The sequence below is a fragment of the Amphiprion ocellaris genome, chromosome 19 (assembly GCF_022539595.1).
Source record: "Amphiprion ocellaris isolate individual 3 ecotype Okinawa chromosome 19, ASM2253959v1, whole genome shotgun sequence".
Lineage (NCBI taxonomy): Eukaryota > Metazoa > Chordata > Actinopteri > Pomacentridae > Amphiprion > Amphiprion ocellaris.
In genome coordinates, this window is record NC_072784.1 from 11,906,809 (window position 1) to 11,929,268 (window position 22,460).

General features: G+C 35.1%; 2 protein-coding genes across 4 annotated transcripts in view; one reads left to right on the plus strand and one right to left on the minus strand.

Annotated features, from left to right (window-relative positions):
- The window catches only part of LOC111584506 (disintegrin and metalloproteinase domain-containing protein 11-like), a 31,954-nt gene extending 23,276 nt beyond the window's left edge, over nucleotides 1–8,678 (minus strand). For all 3 annotated transcript variants that reach the window (XR_004845959.2, XM_055005182.1, XM_023293662.3), the window contains exons 1-4: nucleotides 8,024–8,678; nucleotides 7,357–7,538; nucleotides 1,207–1,283; nucleotides 874–940 (exon numbers count right to left, since the gene is read on the minus strand). Coding sequence is in view for 2 of the 3 variants with exons in the window: in XM_055005182.1 (XP_054861157.1) it covers nucleotides 874–940; nucleotides 1,207–1,283; nucleotides 7,357–7,538; nucleotides 8,024–8,084 (387 nt within the window). In the remaining variant the exon portion in view is untranslated. The remainder of the gene's footprint in view (nucleotides 1–873; nucleotides 941–1,206; nucleotides 1,284–7,356; nucleotides 7,539–8,023) is intronic.
- Nucleotides 8,679–12,349: 3,671 nt separating this feature from the next.
- Nucleotides 12,350–16,726, plus strand: 42sp43 (P43 5S RNA-binding protein). The gene is made up of 9 exons (XM_023293670.3): nucleotides 12,350–12,510; nucleotides 12,598–12,698; nucleotides 12,772–12,868; nucleotides 12,984–13,072; nucleotides 14,089–14,162; nucleotides 14,351–14,431; nucleotides 15,566–15,795; nucleotides 15,877–15,930; nucleotides 16,272–16,726. Exons 1-9 carry the CDS (start codon nucleotides 12,382–12,384, stop codon nucleotides 16,527–16,529), a joined length of 1,113 nt encoding a protein of 370 aa, XP_023149438.2. The 5' UTR covers nucleotides 12,350–12,381; the 3' UTR covers nucleotides 16,530–16,726.
- The last annotated feature ends 5,734 nt before the right edge of the window (nucleotides 16,727–22,460 follow it).

The following is a 22,460-nucleotide window of genomic DNA, read 5'->3' on the forward strand; positions in this document are numbered from 1 at the left end:
AAATTTTAATTAAAACAACACAATTTACAAGCTTAAAAACTGTGACTGTAATAACCGCCTTGCATGAAAGTTATAGTTGAGCTGAGGAGCGCAAAAAATTGTAGTCTTTTGGAATATGAATGGAACAAATGGCCTTTTTTGGAAGCAATTTTTAAAATCAGAAGTGATTTTCATTAAATAATACAATGTTTTAAGCTCAGATTTAGTTAATTTACCAATTGAATGGCATGTTACAGATCAGTAGTTCAAGAACCATCTTAAAGGTGAAAATCCAATGATTTTTTTCAGTTTTTACAATTTGTGGCTTTAACAAAAGGCATAATTTTGGCATTTATTTCAAGATTACATGCTTTTTAAACTAATCAGTGAGCATTGGGGTTAATAGTGTCGAGGAAGTGCTGAGGTTTCATTGAAACAATAAACCTGTCACAGTAATAATCAATAAGGCATTTTGATGAAATATTATGATGTTTAGCATAGATTTGGTTAATTTTCCAAATTTACTTGTATGTTACAGATGAGTAGTTCAAGGATTCCTGTAAAGTTGAATATCTGATGATTTTTGTGTTTTTACAGTTTCTGGATCTGACAAATGATTTAATTTTGGCGCTTTTCTTTAAAGAATACATGCTTTTTGAACCCATTGATGATTTAGGGGGGTTCAGAGGTTCTACTATTTATATGAAACAGAAGCAATTTGTTATATAATGAACTGGAATCCAGCTGAGGATGCATCTGACAACTTCAAAATGTGTGAAATATGCCAATGCTGCTCTGATCATCTCATTTATATGCAGATATAATTTGCAAAAAGTCACATTAACTCTCTAAAATCATGTCAGCAAACATCAAATCCCATGAATGTGATCTTACCACAGACTGTAAAGGTCTGCCGTCCTGGTTAAAGTGCCGTTCCACATATTCTGAAGACAGGAGGTGGCTGCAGAGAGAAAGAAAAACACCATAAATATCAAGTGCAGTCAGATAAAGATGTTTTCCACCACTTCTGGCTGAACAGAAATCACAGAAACCTCATAAACATCCAGCAGTGAAGAGCCACATTTCCCATCCTGTCGTGTAGCATAATAGAGGCTCTAAGTGCATTAGCTTAAGTGCGGGGAAATGCTAATGAGGACAGCTGCAGCAAATTAAGAGCAGCTACTGATCTGAGCAGGCAGAGAAAAAAACCCTGAAAATAACACTGACTGGTTGAGCTCCAGGTCCAGAGTGAAGGTCTGTCCGAAGGCTTCGACTTGGAAGCAGCTCTGAGCCAAATGGACGGGCTGTGAAGTAAAATAAAGACAGGTGATAAATTACAGGGCAATACTACAATACAAGCGTGTCACAAAGTCTCATGAATAATTCAGAGGGATCGATAGAGCTCTGAAATGATTGATTCAGAGTTACGGGAGGTTAAGAACTCCAGGATGGACGGATGGATAATAAAAAGGAGGTCTGACAGAAGGAAGGAGGAGGAAAGTTTGCAGCGAGGTGAGGAGACAGCAGGACAAGAGGAAGATTTACTGCAGATTGAACTCCTTCCAGCAGCTCTGATGTCAGTCTGCAGTGAATCATGAAGGATTTTACAATAAAAACGCTTCCAGAAATGATCCGTCCAGTGATGCAGACGACAGATTTCTTACTACTGGCTCATAGAGGACGACAAACGCTGCTCATAGGAGCTTTGACACTCTAATAACTCTAATAATCTGATGTTATTTTTCAGATTTTTACTGTTGTGTTAAATTACAAATAATAAATAGGAAAAATACAGAAAAAAAATATTAATTTATATATCAAATGTAAAATTGCACAAATTATCAACATCAAAAATTTGGAAAATGACAAAAAAAAATCAATATTTGAAAGAAATTTTTTATTATTGAAATTGAAATGAAACATAGTCGAGATTTTTTTAATGGGATTTTTTTTACTGTTATTTTTATATATAACTGGTAAAATCACCAAAAAAAAAAAATATTCATTTACAGGTTAGCCATTAAAAACAAAAAACACAGCCCACAACAGTGTCTGTATCTAAAGTCCACATAATATGAAACATGTTTTGACTTATTTCACACTTTTTTGTTTACTACATAATTCCATGTGTTCATTCTTTTTGATGCATTCAGAGAGAATCTACAATGTAAATAACCATGAAAATAAATTTTTGAAAAAGCATTAAATGAGAAGGTGTGTCTAAACTTTTGACTGGTGGTATATATTTATCATTACCATTATCTTGAATTGTGCAAATTAAGGATTAATAAAAGGATAAATCATCCAATCACTTCTTATTTTTAAGATTTTCCAAGTAACATAATTTTTCTGTTAGTATGTAAGGTCTGTGAAATATATGCATTTTTAAATCCTTAGTATATGAATACTTCAAAAGAGCAGTAAGAGGCTCCACCTGGTGGAACAACCAGGTACTACAGCTGATCTACAACAGTCTTTGACATGCATTTCCTTCATCTTCTGCTTAAGGATTTAAGTTATTAACTATAATTAATCATTTAATGAATAATCCTCATCATCCCTAGTACAGACCTGTCTATGGACGTCTGCATACAGCCCAGAATTTGTAAGGAAACAGATGGTTCAGTCTGTAAATGCACCAATTTTACGTGCACCGATAAAACAAATGCTCATTATGAGGAGAGACTGTGCTAGGAGGTTCTTCATCATCCACACAATTACATTTTGTCATTAAAACTGTTGTAATTGAAGTAGTTGCTGCAGGACTTTGGAGATGCTTCCATTTGTACATGCACTGCATCGACTACTAGCTACTCGATTTGCAAAAGATGCAAAGTCACAGCCTCAGAAACATCCATGGTTAGTTTTCTACATTAAATATTAGCGATAATATGACCATCAACACAGCAGACTGATGCACACCTGCTGTAGCACTGATAAAATTGTCAAGTTCTCATTAGTTATGCAGAAACTATGAATTTACCAACCCAAAAAATACAAAAACCTGAGAATTTTTGTGGACAATTTTGGATTGAAAGGTGCATAGACAATATTACTCAAGAGTCAGTTTGTGCATGTTTTCATTAGTTGATTTAGGTTTAGCTGTTCTTTAATTCTGCAGGGATGAAACCTACTCTGAAGAACTCTGGAAGCAAACTATGAAGACTGAACCTGCAGAGATGAGCTGAAACATAAATACGAAGACGTTGTTCCACCACGGTTCGACCACCTCGGAAAACTGTTCGATGAATTGTTGAAAAACCAAAGACCTTTCATCATTGCTGAGACGAGAAGATTCATTTTAGACCAAACAATCCCACCACAAGATCCTTTCAGCAGCTTTTCTTCAACAGTGCCACATCGTTGTTTTTCCCACCTCCTGCTACAAGTCTTTCTAAGCCATTTTGGATATTGAAATGTAAATTACTGATCATCTATCTTTAAAAAATCAATGCGCATTTTCACATGAAGAGAGAAGCAGACTGCAGGATTAATGTGGGAACTGTTCTCACTGGAAGAGCTTTTCTTCATGGATTTATGGTTTCAAACTCCAGTCTGCAAAAATACATTTATGAGACACGTTTTGGTGAAAAAGCTTCACCAGATGAATAAAAAATAAATGCAACCCAAAATCTGTTAAAATTAAAATGGTAGATTACTTTGAAATAACTGTTTAAACCTACGAAGGAAAAACTACATTCCTAAAAAATTAAATCTAGCACAAAAACATTTGTTTTTTGTGTATTACTCTGCTTGAAACTATCTCATGAACTAGACAAAAGATTTATCAAAGTATTTTTCATGAATGAATTAATCCTCTAAGCAGGAGTTTCTGGGTGTTTTTTCTTTGGTTCTGACACATTTTTAGTCACTGTGGCTCATTTTTCTCTGCAATCTAAAGTCCAGAAATGTTAGGACAGAAATAACTGAATTTGTTTATCTATTTTACAACAGCTGAAAAAAATTAAATCAAGATGCACAATGCTTATCTAAGTGCCCACAGCTATTACCAACACTGGAAAAAAAAATCTACACACAATAGATTATTTTTGTTTACATTTTTCATCTATATCCCATGTTTATTTCCAAACACTGCCTGCAGTTCAACCGAGAAGTCACTGATTTCTTCTCATGTGACTATTGCTCACAGTAGAGTCACTCATGACTCTAGTTGCACCGAAGAACACAGATTTGTTTTTTAGTTTTTTCCAGAATCTGGTTACTTTTTTCCCCAGGTTTTTATTTGAAGTTGTAAAATAAAATGATTTCAATAAAATATCACAAATGTGAGTTTAGATAATTTGTCAACTGAATGGCACGCCATGGATGAGTAGTTCAAAGGCTATCAGACGGTTTGTGATAAATGGTTTCATTTTGGTGATTTCTATGAACATAATACGCCTGTCAAACTCAGTGGTGAGTTTTAGGGATTAGAAGAATAAAAATTTATTGACTTACAGAGCAAATTTCAAGCGTTTTTGCAATTTGTGGTTATCTCCTCATCACCACAAGCTGGAATCAACACGTAAAAACATTTTTCCCAAGTGTCCACAGGTGCTGTCAATACTGGTGGAAAAAAAGGAGGCTCTACATACTATAGATATTTTACCACTTAGACTTCAAATGTATTTCCATATTTGTCTCCTCTCTGTTCTGTTGAAACACAACCTGCAGTTCAGCTGAAAACTCACTGAATTAGCTGTTGGTCTCAGATGAGTCACTAGTGGCTTCACCGCTGCAATGAAATACACAGAATCTTTTGTTTTCTCCACAAACTATTTAGTGCAAATATATTTTTGTAGGGATTTTCTATTAACACATTTTCTTAAAAAATAAGGTGATAATCCCTTTGAGGGCAATTCGGCCAAGACTTTCCTGAATTTCTGTCACATGACCATTGTTTCCAGTTGAGTCACTAGTGGCTTTACAGCTGTGTCAAAAAGTTCAGAATTTTTTCTTTTTTTACACAATCCGATTAGTGCAAACTGTTTATTTTTGACTCTTTTTTTTTTTTTTTTTAAATGCGACATTGAAAATAAAGCGATTTGGATGAAATATGATTTTGTGCTTAGATTTGGTTCAGGTTTTTGATGGAAAGTTGAAAATTTGACAATTCTTGCTCTGATAAATGGTGCTATTTTGGTGATTTTTTGGGAAAGAAGCAACATGCCTTTTCAACCCACCAGCAGGTTTTTGGGGTTCAGATGTTTCATTCAATCTCAGCTGTGATTTTAACAACCTTAACCCTCATCAGTACACATGACAAAAACGTACTTCATCCGTACACGTGACTGTCCACATCCTCTCAATGTATATTTTCCTAAAACGTGTGTCGTCTATAGATACAAATATGAAAGAAACAATGAAATTACTATTGATAACGAATGTGTATTGCTTACAATATTAGTGGAAGAACTCCTGAATTGAAATGAAACACAATGCAACTGAAGCAGTCATCACAAGAGCAACATAACACAAACATACATAAATAAAAGATGTACAGTCCGGCTGGGGTCTGCATGTACTCCAAATGATTTTTCTGCATATACACCACAAACCTGGTTGGAATCAAATAAGCTGTGATGTATGTGATGGCAACTATGTGGGTGACAACTACCTAAAGGGACTGAAAAATCCAACTTGTAAATAAAAAAATATGACTATTTATATACCCCTGGGGTCCACATGAACGCCAGGTGTACTGATGAGGGTTAATGCAAAAACTCAGACAGCATCCTTCTCATAGTTTGTGTCACGAGACGCTGAAATAACCACGACAGGTCAAATTAAACGCAGAAGAAACTGCTGCTTCATCAACGCAGCATGATGTGACAGAACAGAAAGAACAAGTTGAGCTCATCCCCTGCTGCTGCTAAATTTATCTGCTGCCTCGATCCAAGCATCTTAAATATTTCAAAAAAACAAAACAGGAGAGAGGAGGCGACCGAGGAACCTCGTCTGCCGCAAACTGTGTCATTATTTGTACCTCGCTGATGTATTTTATGCAGCTTTTTACTGACGTGTTGACTATGATGTGCAATTATGTCACTCTGGTGTGTTTATAGAGTCTGAAAGTGCTCTTTATAAAAACAGAATTAACCCTCCTGTTGTCCTCATTTACGGGCACACAAAAATATAGTTTCCTTGTCTGAAAAAAAAATCCAAAAATTCTGCTAAAAATTCTCCAAATTTCTGAAAATTTGCAAAACTTCAGGAAGAAAATTCCAAAAACTCCTTAAAAGTTTCCCTTTAAAGTTTTATTTTACATTTTTTTTTAAATCCCCCAAATTTGGCAAGAAAATTCTTGTAAATATTTTCAAAAAATGATTAAAAATCTTCCAAAAAAATCCTAAAAATGTCTAAAATGATTACAAATATATCAGTAAAAGTTCAAATATTTTCTTGAAGAACATTCACAAAAAAAAAATCGACCAAAATCCAGCGAAATTCGCTGGATTTTGGTTGATTTTTTGTGAATGTTCTTAAGAAACATTTTTAACATTTCTTTTTTCCACCAAAATTTTTTTTAAAAATGTTGAATTTTCACTGTGAAATTTTTTTTCCCCCACATTTTCAAACTATAAAACGGGTCAATTTTGACACAGAGGACGACACGAGGGTTAAATGACAGTGGGTTAGAAATGTATGTGACTTTCAGGCTTTTGATGGAATCTCATGTGTTGATGAGTGAATACTGAGCTCAGAAAATCCAAATCTTAAAGCAATGTTTGTCAGAAAAGCTGAAATATCTGCAGCAGCATGAAATGCATCATCTAAAATGGGATTGGACGGGGATGGACCATGCAGCACTTCTCACACAGGCCTGTTTCATAATTAATGGGGACATACTTCAACACACCACTGCATAATGAAGAGGGAGGCTTGTGACGCCTGAACGTTTCAGGAGCTTCGTCGTGACGCCACAGACCGACGCTTAAAACGCCTCTTTCCCCAAAACTAAACTCTGCAAACGAAGCCGCTCGGGTCAGGGGTTTTTCATCAGAACTTGTTGCAAAATCTGGCAGCGTGCTGTGGACGTTGGCAGGGAGCCTTCACCGACTAAACTGGGCCAAACCCAGAAGCAGTGCTGCAAAGACACCACCCTGCACTGTCATCCAGGCTGCAGCGGCGTGAGCTGCACGGTTTCACAGCAAAACGAAACCAAAAAAAAGGCAGCTTTTTGTCATCAGAACTGCACCCAGAATGCATGCACGCTCAGGAATACACCCGAATTTCCTGAATTTACTCATTTGCATGTGTGATTTTGAAGATTCTCCTCCACTGTGCATCTAGAACACTGTCTTTTTCATGAATTACAGGTGAGCTTTCTCCCCCTCTGGGTGCCAAATTGCACAAAAAAGTGGAATGTGAGCTCACCATCGTGCCCCCGGTGCCGTTCTTCTTCACCCTGGTATCCAACAAGTCATGAGGCATCTCCTCCTCGGACTTGATCTGCTGCACCAGCCGCTTCGGATACGTGATCTCCCCGCCGTCCGGGCTTCCTACCGGGGAGAACCAGTCCCACATGCCTCCATCCTGCACCGGGCTCCTGTCCACACCTGCAACCACGAGGGAGGAAATCCTCATTTAGTGCCAAGTTGGGGATTAAATCGGAGCTTTCATGGCAAAGAAACAAGCAGGAATGTAGCTAGAAGTGATGTAAAAGTCACACTGAGAGGTGGTTTGCTGACCTAATTTTACAGATTTTGGTGGATTTGTGTGCTTTAAAGGTGCACCTGTATATGAGGAAGGCCCATAAATTAAAAGCTCATTAACCAGGATGCAGATTAATTGCCTGCTGATTGGCAGCTTTTTATTTCAGTGGTTTATTAGAGGGAGAAACGGGCTTGTGGGGCTTTAGGCTGCGGAGGAAATGTGTTGATGCAGCAAATCTGTGGGTTTCCAGGCCAGTGGGGCTGTTTGGCACCGACATCCAGCTACAATCTAAAAAAAACAACCCTAAAAGTGCTGGTCAAGGCAGAAAAAAACAGAATGTGTGGATGCGAAGAAACAGCAGCAGGCAGCTCCCTCCTCTCTCTCTTACCTGACACCGAGAGCCTCTCGCCCACTGCAGCAAAGACCAGGAAGCTCCACACCGCCTGCATGATCTTCACATATTCCCCCGGATTACTGCATCGAGAAGCCGCGGGATGTCACGGACGGGAGGCGAGGAGAAAGAAACAAAAAAGACGGGAGGGGGAAAAGCAGAAACGGTGGATCCGGAGCGAATCTGCTAAACATCCGACGACGCGCGTCCTCTCATCTCCTCCAGCTCCGAGCCGCTACTCGGGATTTGCATATCAGATTGATGGGAAAACGAGTCGGGGAGGCCTGCGGCGTGAGCGGATCGATACCGGTGCCGATCAGAGAGGCAGCGGAGAGCCGGACAGCTGTGCGCACCGCGGGCGCATCGCTCCGCCACGCTGCGCCGGTGCGTCCTGGTGTTTGGATGCGGCGGTGCGGATCTGCGGAACCGGAGGGGAAGGCAGAGCGGAGAGATGCGCTGGGTCTGCGGCGGTGAGGAGGACACGTGGGACCGAGGTTCCTCCCTCAGCCCGAGCCGCCGCCTCCTCCTCCTCCCGCCGTTGCCATGCAGCGCAGCGCGGCGCAGGGAGGAGATGCGACAACCGGCGGCTCAAGTGCGTCCGGAGAGAAGCTTTAGAGGAGGATTAGAGGCTGAGCTGCCTTTCATTCATCCTGTCACACGGAGAGCATGAATGGATGAGAGTCTGGGAGTGGAAGTGACATGAAGATGGCAGATCTGCAGAGGAGGAAGGAGAAGAAGCACACCATGAAAATACTGTGATTTACTCTATTTTAACTGCGGTAATTCGCTTCTACAGTCAATTACTGCATGATTGATGTCAGTATTAGACAGCAGAATATGAGGTTTACTGCACTGTCATTAAAACAAACAAACATTAACCAAATTATATCACAAAGAGAATATTTTACAGATTTCCCTGTTTTGTTAAATTACACAAAAAAGTATTTTGTGGAATCACAAGAAACAGAACACAATTTGTTGTACTGTATTTAAATTGGGAAAAAATATCATTTTTATTTGTTTTATAATTTTAGAAATATTTGCTGTACTGTGTTTAAATTGGCTAAAAATATATATATATTTTTTTTTTATAATTTTAGAAATATTTGCTGTTATTTGAAAGAAAAATTCTTACACACTGTTTAATCGCACTTCATTTCTTAACGTATGTTACAAAGTTTTGTTAAATTACACATGATGTACAGTAAAATCACTAAAATAAATCTAAATTTACACGTTAACTATAAAGACCAAAGCTATAAGAATGTTTACATCAAAAATCTGATTTTTTAATGAATGGTAATGTGTTTTTTTTTAACATTTTTACTTTCTTTTACTGTATTTACATTTGCAAATAAAAATAGCAAAATCCTTTTGTAACTGTTATTTTACTAATTTTACCTGTTTTGTTAAATTACAGATAATATCTGATAAAAACCACAGGAAAAAAGGTAATAATTTACACGTTGACTGTTAAATTAAAAATAAATAAATATAAAATAAACAAAAAAAAAAGCCAAAACTGGAAATAGCATCCACGTAAGTCTAATTTGACAAATAATAATCTGTTCTGTTACCATGTGTAGCCATTAAAAGTTAGCAGTTGTCCTGTGTTTAAATCAGCTGAAAAATAGAATTATTTTACAGATATTTGCTGTTATTTGTACATTTTTGTGAACATTACAGTATTTTAACTATTTTAGTGGATTTATTTCTTGCTTATTTGACAATTTGTGTAGATTTTTTCTGTCTTTTTCATATGAATTTATCAGTAAAAAACAAGAAATGAATCTTTCTCAATAAATCTGTATCTGCATTTTAACTTTACATTACAAGAATTGATCTTTTTGTTTGGTTCTGTTGGAGTTAAATCAAACTGAATTAAGCTGAATTTAATTAAACAACTCAAAAATATTGATGAAGACAGGTTTTTGTTGAGAGTTTGTGTGGGGCTTTTTGAATGAGCGTGTTTAATGTTTTGTCATAAGCGGTTTAAAAAAAGTAATATACAGCAAACAGTTGCAACATGTTGCACAAATAAATGGTTTTATGACATGAAAGAATCTGCACATCCACTCCAGATTAGCCACAGTGAACATCAGATCTACATTTCAGTGATTAACACGACAGATCCTTTGTGAGTTTAACCCTGAAACCGACAATAAACCATCAAATAATCGAGCGGCTCTCCGTTGGGAACCATAAATCTGGACCTGCAGGATCTTCTTCTTCCTGCAGCGTCCCGCTAATGGAGGCACATTGTGCTCCAACGGATCCTCTGAATATTTCATTCTGACACTAACAGGGACTGAAGGTGTAGCAGGAAGAGATGGAGGCTACAGGAGAAGAAGCCAAAACCATCCAACCATCCCCAAAGATAGGAAAGTCTGCAGGAATGCTTCAGTGTTCCTGTGAATCTGAATTCTGAAAGCTGCTGCAGATGATCAAAACAGTGAGATGCTCTGATTGATCTGGATTCTGGAGCTTAAAGAAGTTTTCAAGTGTTGCATAATAATGAGAAATAATCACTTCACCTTCTGTAACCCGCCTCACGATAAAGAAAACTGATCAGACCCAAACAAAACCTTCGATTCTAGAGATCTGAGCAACCGTTTCCCCTTGTTTTAAACTCAGCAAAGGCTCAGAAACAGCTTAAATGTGCTGCAGAGTTCAGGAAACACACAAATCGTTGCATTTTAATGAAACGTTAAAGCTGAACATTCACTTCCAGAGATCCTTGTGTGGTGGAGACACAGCACCCTCTGCTGTGCATGGAGCTGCATCACACTTTCATCTAAATCTACAGGGTTATGTGCAAATTTCAACCATCTAAAAGTCCACAAATGTGTGGATTTCTTTTGGAAATTAAATTCTTATGCTGCCAAAATCAGTCAGCATGTAGATTTAAGATTTATTTACAAAGTGGTGTCTAAAAAGTGTTGTCACAAGAAAAAAATCACGTTTTTAGTCAGAGTTTTGCTATTAAAATGTTACTTAATGTCTTGTTTTCATAATAACTTAGTTTCATTACTCTTAATAATTAGCTCATTAGCTCAAAAAACCTTTACCATTTTTCAGTTCTTAAAATACACAATTGTTCTGTAAAATAATGACACATAAATAATTCTTTTTTGTAATTAAAATACACTAAAATAATGTAATGTTGCAGTCAAACATTGCAAAAGAATTAATTATTTGTAAAAATATAGAATTTTGATGTGGATGTTATTCATAGTTCTAGCTTGTGGGTTTTTTCATTCTTATTTTTAAAAATGTATTTTATTTTTTGAGTTAACATGCAAATTCATACCTTTTTCTGTGATCTTACAAGACAATATTTGTTAAAAAAAAAAAAAAGTAAAATCTGTCTGTAAAATAACAGTTCTAAAAATATTTACCTTTTTTTCAGTTCAGAATATCAAAATTTTTCTTGAAAATAATGTTGCATAAACATATGTTTTTTTCTTTTTTGTGATTAAAATACAGTAAAACAATGCAAATTTACAGTTAAACATTGCAAAAGAATGAAATACTAATTGTAAAAATACAATATTTTGATGGGGATGTTATTGACAGTTTTAGTTTGTGGATGTTTTCATCCTTATTTTTAATGAGTTTTTTTTTTTTGCAGTTAACATGTAAATTCATATTGTTTTCTGGGATTTTCAAGATAAAATTTGTAGAAAAAAAATCTGTAAAATAATATTTTTTGAAAATATTTACCATTTTTCAGTCCTGAATACACATAACCTTTCTTTAAAATAATACTGCATAGACATATTATGTTTTTTTGCTGATTAAAATATATAATTTCACAGTAAACATTGTAAAGACATGAATTACTATTTGTAAAATATACAGAATTTTGATGTTTTGGCCTGCTCTTTATGGTCAACATGTTAATTAATATTTCATATGTGATTTTACACACCTATATTTTAACAAAACAGGGAAAGCCCATTGTTAAAAATCCAGCTAAACACCTAAAAAAGCTGTTTTTACAGTGTAGTAATAGACTAAATTCATCTGTAACTGCCTCTTACCTTCTTTTTCTGCTTTTTTTGTCATTTTCAGCCACAAGAAACCTGTAATCATAAACCATAAATTCATATTAGCGATGGATTTTGAGTAATTAGTGGTTTAACTGTAGAAACTGTCTTCATGCAGCTGCTTCATGTTCACGTTGTTTCTCTAATCAGCGTCATTAGTTTCAGCTTTGTTCGCTCTGGTTCACCTGCTGCCAGTTAACTGCTCTACTGGTTTTCTGGGGCCTATAAGACCCGCAGACTAAAGCGGCGGCGCTTCATTACAGGTTTTCTTCCCAGAGGAGCTTCCTGATCGTCTCCAGCAGGGCCATGAATGAAATCCAGGCTGGGAAACCCGCCGGAGCCGCGCTGAAGCAAACTTTCACCTGCGCGCAGTGCGGAGCGACTTTCTCCAAACAGTGGAGGCTGAAGGAGCATGAAACAGCGCACACCGGAGCGGTAAGGCAGAATTTCCGGCATTTTGCACACAAAACTGAATATAAAAGGGCGTTTTTGAGCGCTAAAGTTGGACCAAAACGTCCACAGCGTCCGTGTTTGTGCGCAGTCGCTGGCTGCGGGCGCCGTTTCTCCAGAAAAGCGCATCTGAGCCGCCACATGCTGCAGCACAGAGGCATCAAGCAGTTCAAGTAGGTTTAAAAAAACACATTTCTTTTACTTTCTTCTCGCTGTCTGCTCATTTTTAACTTCTAATCTGCGCAGGTGTAAGTTCTCCACCTGCGCAAAGAGCTTCCTGAACGCAGGGAAGCTGAAGCGTCACGTGCGTTACGCTCATGGAGACAAGGACAAGTACTTCAAGGTTGGTTCAGATTCAGCCACCAGATGGCGCCACAGCGTTTAGCTGCCAGAATGATGAGGAATAAGCAGGTTTCAAGCCTTTTTTTTTGGGTCCTTTTAATATTCTCCTCGTGCAGTGCCAGCAGCCAAATTGCTCCTTGACCTTCAGGAAGCGCAGATTGTTTAAGTTGCATCTACAACAGCATGGAGAGTCTCCGAATTTCAAGTAAGTCTGCTCAATATTTTAATGTCTAGTCCCACAGACTACAAAAATTTGTTCAACTACAATTTAACTGATTTGTTCTCGGTTTGGTCAACTTGCGGATAAAATCTAGTAAAATCCCTAAAGCATTAATTTACATGTTTACTGTAAAAAAAAAAACAAAAGTAAAAGGTCAATACTGTAAATGTCCGCATCAGAAAGTGATATTTTTACAAATGGTAAATTAAGATATAAATAAAAAAATAACTAAAACATGAAAAATTTGTGTTTTGAAATTAAAACCCAGTGTTTCATTTTTTTTAAATAAGAAAAAATATAATTTTACAAGTATTTGCCACTATTGAAAATAGATCCTATAAATTGAAAAATGTAGATATCGGGGAAAAAAGAGCATTCAATAACCAACTCTACAAAATAGACCAAAACTGCCCCAAATTTCCAAATAAGAAAATTTATAAATAAGAAATAAAACCAATCTATATTTTTAAACAAAATCCTCACTGTTTTTGTATAATTTTACAAATGTTTGCCACTATTTAAAATCGGATCAAAAATTGAAAAATGTAGAAATGTCTGGTAAAAGAGCATTCATTAATAGTAACTGTAAAAAAAAAATGGACCAAACTGCTCAAAATTTCCAAATAGAAAGTAAATTTATAAATAAAATATAATTAAAATAGTTAAAACATAAAAAATCTGTAATTTTAAATAAAACGTCCACTGTAGAAATATAATTATACTTATGTGCTGCTATTTAAAGGAAATTGCAAATAAGGAATTGAACAATGGTAATTTATAAAGTTAATTGGTTTTCACAGAAAAAAATGAATTTCCATGTTGAATATAAAAAGACAGAACTGTAGCTGCACTCGTGAAAATGAGGCAAATACCTTCTTCATATATGTGATTTTTTTTTTTTTATGAATCTGTCGCTTCCAGAATCAGAAAAATGAGTCTGACTGTCCTGTGACTCTGTTAAATGTATTTTTACCTTTTCCTGTCTCCTGTGGTTCACCGAGGTGTTCGAAGGATGGATGTGGAGCCTCATTCGACTCCCACGTCGCCCGTAAAGCCCACGAGAAGAAGCATGCAGGTGGGTTTATTTCCATCTCAGCGGGGTCCTTTCGTCCTCCATCCTGGTGAAATTCCTTAATTAGAAAGAGTCGTGACTGCATTTGCCTGTAACCTTTTCCTGCATCTGAGACTTTCTTCCAGGACAAATGAAACCTGCTGAATGTGGTTCCTGAAGGATAAATCCAGCTGCTGTTTTGGTTTCTGCAGGTTACTGTTGTCCTCATGCTGACTGTCAGGTAATAGAACTCACCTGGGGGAAGCTGCAGAAGCACCTGGCCAAACACCCAGGTAAGTTAAAAAAAAAAAAAATCCTGTAGGAATACATCGGAGTTCCTGCTTAAAAGATTTATTTTTAACTATAATTATTAGGGGTAAAAAAAGCTGTTTATTTTAGAGATTTTTTTCCCCCATCTATTACAGGTAATATCTAGTCAGCACAGGAAAAACTTGTTAATTTGCCTGCAAATGCTAAATAAAGAAGCCAAATGTGCGACTTTTTAAAAAAAAAAAAAATGAAATGATAAATCATTGTTTTTAAAATGTTAAACTTCAAAATTACTGTTTTTTGTAATTAAATCTGCAAAACAATTTTACACATATGTGCTGTTATCTGAAAGGAAAATTACATGAAAGATTGGAAAAAGCAACATTAATTTAAATGTTGGTTATATAAAAATGGTCAATTGTGAAGGTCCAAATCAAAAATCAAATCTTTTCTTCTAAATAGAATAAAAAATAAACTCATTATTAAAAATCAGGATTTCACTGTTAAATTAGTTAACATCTAGTAAAATGATATTGTAAAATTGTTGACTAATTTTCCCATTTGTTAAAAAAAAAAACTTATTTTTAATATATAGATAATATCAAGTAAAATCACGAGGGAAAAAACATTTATACTTCTTACACAATGAAGAAATAAACTCAAACTGTAAATGTCCACATCAAAAATATGATTTTTTTTTTTTTTTTTACAAATTTCTTCTTTTCTGAATGTAAAATTAGTCTTTCTTCATTTAAATCAGACATCATTATTTTACAGATATTTTCCTTTAACTTAGGGATTTTTCCCTTTTTCTCCCAGTTTTAATAAATGACATAATATAACAAACATTAGGAGTTTGCATTTTTACAAATAGTAAATTAATGATAATAGGTAAATAAAATTTGACTGCAAAATTACACTTTTTTCTTTAAACTAGCACCATATATAATATTTTAAATCATGTATATGGAGAGTTAAAAATGATAAATCAATAGTTTTGGCTGTTTAGACAAATTTTCCTTGTTTTGGTAAATTGCAAGCAAATTTATGAAATGTGCTTTTCTTTCTGGAACCTTTACTGTCAATTTTCACCTTTTTCTTTTAAATATTTTTTTCTCACTTGGAGTATTTTTAAACTATATTTTTTAATGTTTCAGTGTCCCGTCCATGCCAAGTGTGTAAGAAGGAGTTTAAGAAGGTGGATTCTCTGCGCAGACACAAGCGGATCCATTCGTCTCATAAGCCGGTGCTGGTTTGTCCCAGAGACGACTGTAAGGCGTATTTCTCCACCACCTTCAACCTGCAGCATCACATCCGCAAAGTTCACCTGGAGCTGCTCAAGTACAGGTGTCCCTTCGCTGACTGCCCCCGCATGTTCGCCATGAGGGTCGGTGTCCACAAGCAAACTAGCAGCACATCTGGTATCTGAACGTTTGGCCACCTTTTTAAACTTTCTTTCCATCCTCAGGAGAGTCTGAGCAGACATCTGATCCGTCATGATCCCGGCGCTGTCAGCCTGAAGGTAAAACCTGTCAGTGTTCAGATAAAGCGACACAGAATTTTACTACAAACCTGATGAAAAGCAACTCTGTATGTTTAAAAAAAAAAAAAAAAAAGATCAAATGTACTAACAAGATAACTAGTAAAATTGTAGAATAAAACTGAATATACATGTTAACCTTTTATAATGGGGCCAAATTTGTGCATGCATTAATAATTTTCAGATTTAGTTTATTGTAAAATTATTAAATTTAATTAACAATTTAATCAAGCATTTAATAATCTACATTTTCCTGTATTTAAATTGGATTTTTTTTTAACAGTTAGATTTGTAAAAATTAAACTTTTCTTTATCTGTAACAGAAACGTCAGCGTCCGAAGAAGTGGTGGCAGCGGCGTCTGAACGGACACCAGCTTCCCCTCGTGGAGGAAAACCTGAACCGACTCTTCGCCTTACGGATGAGACTCTCCAGGAAAACCAAAGTGGAGACGAACCTGTCGGGTCTGTTTAACGAGCGCAAGATTCCTCATTACGTGGACCCGGAGGTGAACCTGCAAAGCCTGTTCACCATCAGACGTCCAGCAGAGAAACCTGAAGCTGCAGCTGTGAAGGTGAAATAAAAGAGTTTTCTTTAATATTTAGGAAGAAATGAAAATTGGGTCTTTTGAGTTCAGTTTTTTTAATGTAGCTTCATACATTAAATGGTAAAAATGTGACTTTGGACACCGATTTGTTTTCTAAAGACTACAGGTCTTGACTGGAGTGTTTGTTTTGTGACTTTGTCGACCCAATAAAATGATTTATCCTTTCTGCTCAGTGCTGCTTTCAGTGTTTGGGTTCACAGCTGCACAGTACTAAGATGTGTTTGTTGGCTCTCATTTAATTGCATCTGAGAAAGAGCTTGTTGTTGGTAGACAGCCGTTTCTCCTCCTGCATCTTTTTTTCTTTTATGCTCTCTGGCTGCAAATATTAGTTGACATTTGCCGAAAGATGCTGGAGCTCATTAAATATGAAGGGAGTCACACATGAGTAAGAGCTGAGTCAGAGATCTAAGGTTGGGATTCTAGGTTTTTATTCTGGTATCTCACACAGCTGGACAAATGGGAATTAATGAGTAAATTAGTGACATTTTCAATTATGATTATTGTCCATAACTGATATTTTAAGGTTTATTCTGACTTTTCCCAGCAAATAATTAAACAAGGCCTCCTGACAGGATTTATAATGAAGCATGCCGACTCTAAAATTCACATGAAACTAAAAGGCAAAATCAGTTTAAATTAACTTGGATGAGGTTGCATATAAGAAACTTCATTGTTGAACTTGCAGTCACTGCAGGATATTATTGCATCAGAGGGAGCAGTAAAGGAGCAGAGCACTAATTTCTATGATCTCATGGGGAAGTAAATGGAAACTGTTGCAACAACTGGCTGTAATAAAAGCTTGTTTTCAGCTTTAATGTATAACTACTCAGTTGAAGTGTTCATCTCATAAGGATTCTTCTGCTTGAAACTTGCTATTCTAAACTATAGATGCTTAAAATGGCATCTGATCTGCAAATTTTAGTTAGATAATGAAAAGTACTTTCAGAAGATTTATCAAAAGTAAGAATTCTAGGAAGTATAGTGTAATTTCTGAGTGCAATATACTAAAAATAAAAGCTATAGTTATAGCAAATGCTTTTAAACTGAAGAATAGAGTTAAGACGTGTATGAATTACATAATGAAGGTTCTAGTAATCACTGGTTTGACTGCCTGGAGAACACACACAGCTGGAAGATCATAAAGTAAAACATGTATTTTTGGTGTAAAGACAAATGGAGTACTCAAAACATAATGGGGTAAACTTAAGGTACTATAACTTAAAATATGTTAAACATAAAATATATAAGGTGTAACATGCATGAAATCTATCACAAAATAAGGGTAAGATGTGGAGCAAAAAGTTTGAACATGTTCTCTGTAAAACATGACCTAATGATAACCTAATGCACAAGTCCTCTGTAGAGGTGGATGGATTGATCCAAATATAAGTAACATCGATTCCAGCGTTGGTATTGATATTGAACGATAGCAGTGCAATAAGATCAATACTTTAAGTTCAGTTTCTCTCCTGTATGCCAATTACGAAGACTAGCCCCGTCTGAGCAGCATCTACCAGTCTGCACTGTGAGGCGTTTAGGGAACAACAGTAAATGTAGTGTTTGTGTTTCAACTGTAACCAGGTGGGCGTGATGAATTGACGTCTGTCACACTTTATTGTCAAAGACAATAACCATCATTACAAAAGTAACTCTGTGCAAAAAAACTACTTAAAAATGCATCTTAAAAGATCATTTCCTATTTCAGTGACAGACGTATTGTACAAATATTGACCAAACTGTCAAAAACCACTTAAACACTGTTTAAAAACATTGTTTTAAACACTGTTAAAGGAGGCTATCCCTCACTTTGTGATTTTATTGGCAACCCAGATTCTTCCTCATCCAGCCCAAAGAAAACCTGCCCAGGAATTAGTCCGATTCTTAAACCCCGTAAGCATTTACAACCCCATCTTCATTCCAGGTGTGGCCCAGATACAGCACCAAACCTTTGTTGTAAACTGACCAACTGCTGGAAAAGTTAGTCTGGAGTATCAGCGATAGTGGCCTTGTATTTACTTGGTATCGGATCCATACCAAATCTTGCATTATCCCACACCACTACTGTAAAGTGAGATCTAAGGGTGAAATACAATAATCAGACCAATAGAATTAGAAAAGTATAATGGTGTCAGAACTGTCATTCCAATCATACGTCCTGGAAGAATGACCAACTCTCAGCATAAAAGATGATGCACAGCTCAGTATCTGTGGTTTTTCTTTGGGTGTTTTGTTGATTTTTGTCAACAATAAATCCTGCTGCCTCTGAATGCTGACTTCTCTTGGTGACTTTTTGAAGATCTTTAACATTTGAACATGGACAAGTCTTAGACTCTGACCCATGATTTGAGGCTTAGTTTCTACTTCAAAAGCTGCATAATAAACCAGCATTTCTGTCTATAAAAGGTGGGTCCAGAAAACTTTTTTTTGGCTCTTATCATCCAAAATGGACTGAAATGTTCAAAAACTGTTAAAAATGATAAATAAAAGATGCCATCTGTTACTTATTTGTTGTGTTTTATTTATTTTATCTCATTCCCTGCGTTTTTCAGTTCATTTCTAACTTGACATTGGGGGTTGTTTGTATTATTTTATTGCATTTTTTATTCCTTTCATCTGTAAAACACTTTGTGTTACATGTCATTTGTATGAAAAGTGCTCTACAAATAAAGTCTGACTGACTTAGAGCAGATAAAAGCAGCAGTCAGACTTTCAGAGTCAACAGGAATTTAAAAAGGATGCTGCTCTTGTTTCTATGGCGATGCAACACAGAAAACAAGGTTTTCTTAAATCTCTGCTCGGCTCTTCGTCTTGTTAGCAAGGGCTTTTATTTTGAAACAAAAGTCTCCAGTGATTAGACGTTGCTGTTGAGCTGATAATTATTTTCCACCAGCGTCGGTTCCTGTGAGAACTACCCTCATGCTCACGTTTCACCTTCATCATCATCACCCTCCGGCTGTCTGCAAAGGCCACGACACTCATCCTCAGAGCAGGAATGACCTTTGAGGGACTCGCTGAGGTTAATTTGTGCAACTCGTGCATCACCGAGCAGCACAAAAATCACAACAATGTCATCAGTGTGAAGAAGTCTGGTTCTGATTAGCTCCAGTTCTTCAGTTACTTATCTGTTGTTGGAGGTGTTCATTAGTTTTGTTTGTTTTGTAAGTGTAGTTTTCTATTTTCTATAGAAACTGAGGGAGTGAGGGAAAATGTAGGTTTTATTCCCTTAATAAACATGAAAAATTCTGCTTCTATACTGTAAAAAAAAAAAAAAAAATCAGTAAAATCTGAAATACTATAATGGTAAAATACGGTGGAAAAAGCTTGACACAAAATAATTACATTTTCAGCGGATTTAGGTATAGTTTTTTTTTTTAAAGTGTAATTTTATGGTCACATATTGTAAAATAATGCACATTATGTACATTTATTTTGCAGTCAATGTAAAAAATAATATTATGTGAATTTACAAAAATGACATCTTTAATTTAAAAAAGAAATTTTAACTATAAACTGTACATACACTGAAAATAACAGCATATTTCTTTAAATTTAGGATATTTTTTGGCTGATTTCAAGACTGTAGATTGTGTAATTTATGATCAAACATGATAAAAGAACAAATGAGGATTTGCAAAAGTATTATTATTTATAGGCATCAACTGCAAAATAACAATACTTTTACAGGATTTAAATATAGTTTAAAAGTGTAATTTTACAGTCAAACATTGTTAAAGAGCAAATTTGTATTAATACATTTTTTTGATGTTGACATGTACATTTGTTTTACAGTAAACGTATGAATTATTAATACTTTATTATGAAAATAAATGACAGTTAAATGTATTCTTTATTTTTTAATGGCAAATATCTGTAAAATTATCTACTTTTTTCAGGTTAAGGATTTTTAAAAAATTGTAATTTTATGGGCAAAGGCTATTTAAGGATAAATTACCACTTGTAAAAACACAATGTTTATTTTTTGTTAATGCATAAATAGTGTAAGTGTGCAAACAAATTAGCAAAAATACAGATATACAGAAATACAGATTTTTGATGTGGATGTTATTGACAGGTTTGGCCTGTTTTTTGTTTGTCCTCTATGTTTTTTACAGTTAACATGTAAATCAGTATTTTTTTCTGTTATTTTATTAGATATTATCAGTAATTCAACAAAACAGGGAAAATCTGTAAAATAATTTCAAAAAATATGTACATTTTTTCAGAACCTAATATACATAATTTTTTTTCAAGTAATGGAGAATATCTCTAAAATAACTGTATTTTTGCTGGTTCAAATACAGAAAAATAGCTTGCAGTCAAACTGTAAAAGAACAAATGTTTTGTTGAAATACAGATTTTTGACATAATTTACAGTTTTGGCTGTTTTTTTACAGTGAACATTTAAATTAATACATTTTTATTTGATTTTATTAGATATTATCAGTAATTTAACAACGTGGAAAAAATCGTAAATACAAGAAAACTGTTTCTAAAAAGTGCTAAAAATGCTATTTTTTTTACAGTGTAGAGCAATTGTTTATCTCCATTTATGCCTTATTTTAAACATTAACTGGTGGAAGTGATTTTATTTTGACAGTGAAGGTGACATTTCTCTGATTCATCCTCAGTCTGTGACTCAGCCTGAATAAAAACAAAGTCTGTTTACATAAATCTTATCATTGCTGCTTTAATTACAGACGCTGTGTGTTTCTGTGGGGTTTTTATTTTCATTTTTGCCCACTCAAGGGCAAAAATACCTCAATAAAACCTCTGAATCACCTTTATCCTGCTGCGGATCATTTTTTATCCCCGATGACGACAGTTTCTCAATGAAACAGTTTCAACCTGCAGCAGCCACGACTGAATATGATTCAGCTGAAGCCTCGAAATAACCACATTTTGGTTTGTAGCACCGACACAGCTGATAGTAACGCCGAGGCTGCTGCTTTTACACATCTGCCAGGAGACAATGCAGATGTTTGGTGGCTTCTAGTGAATTATATCAACTGAAAAACACATTTATTCATCCGAGCCTTTTGTGCAAAGTGAGTTAAAACAGCAGCATCTGACCTCTGCAGCAACAAAAGCTGGAAAAATAAAGGTTTGGTTCCTCTAATGGCAGGAAAACAAAAGCAATAACATAATTTATTATAGTAGTGCTACAATAATTACATATTTAAGGCTCTAATTCAGCTGTTACTGAGCTGATGTCTGTGGTACGGTTATATTTGTTAGTTTTAAAATCCTTTTTTTTTTTTGCTATTTTGCACATAATCCATTGTTGCCTATAATTACATACACTGTAAATAGATAAATAAATCAGTAAAAACACCAAAAATCTGACAGCAAGAGTCAGAAAAATTACATTAAAATCCAGGCACTTCTGTAACATTCAAAAAAGGTTAAAATATTTGTTAATTACAGCAAATATCTATAAAATGTTTAGATTTTCATCTGGTTTAAAAAAGCAAAAAGTAATTTCATTATCAAACATTGTCAAAAAAATTTAAAAAAACATTTGGAAAAAATACAGACCTTTGATGTGGATGTTAGTTATGCTTTTAACCCTTTTAATTATTTATTTACTTTAATGTAAATTAATCTATGTTTTCTACAATTCTATTATATATTATTTGTAATTGTAGGAAACAAGAGTAATCTGTAAAATAATTTGTTTTTTATTTATTTTTCAGTCCTTAATATACATAATTCTTTCCTTCACATAATGTGAAAATATCTGTAAAATAATAGATGTTTTGCAGATTTTAATGCAGCAAAAATTGTGGAATTTTAATTGATGTCATTTTTTAAATTAAATGCAGTAATATAGTACTGTGCAATTATATGTTTAAACATTTAAACAGATATTTGATGTGAACATTATTTACAGTTTGTGCCTTTTTTTAT

What these genes read in the sequence shown, in the direction of transcription:
- 42sp43 (XM_023293670.3), top strand. Translation starts at nt 12,382, where the DNA reads ATGAATGAAATCCAGGCTGGGAAACCCGCCGGAGCCGCGCTGAAGCAA. An exon ending in AAACAGCGCACACCGGAGCG is followed by an intron (nt 12,511 to 12,597) that starts GTAAGGCAGAAT and finishes AAACGTCCACAG; the next exon opens with CGTCCGTGTTTGTGCGCAGT. An exon ending in CCGGCGCTGTCAGCCTGAAG is followed by an intron (nt 15,931 to 16,271) that starts GTAAAACCTGTC and finishes TATCTGTAACAG; the next exon opens with AAACGTCAGCGTCCGAAGAA.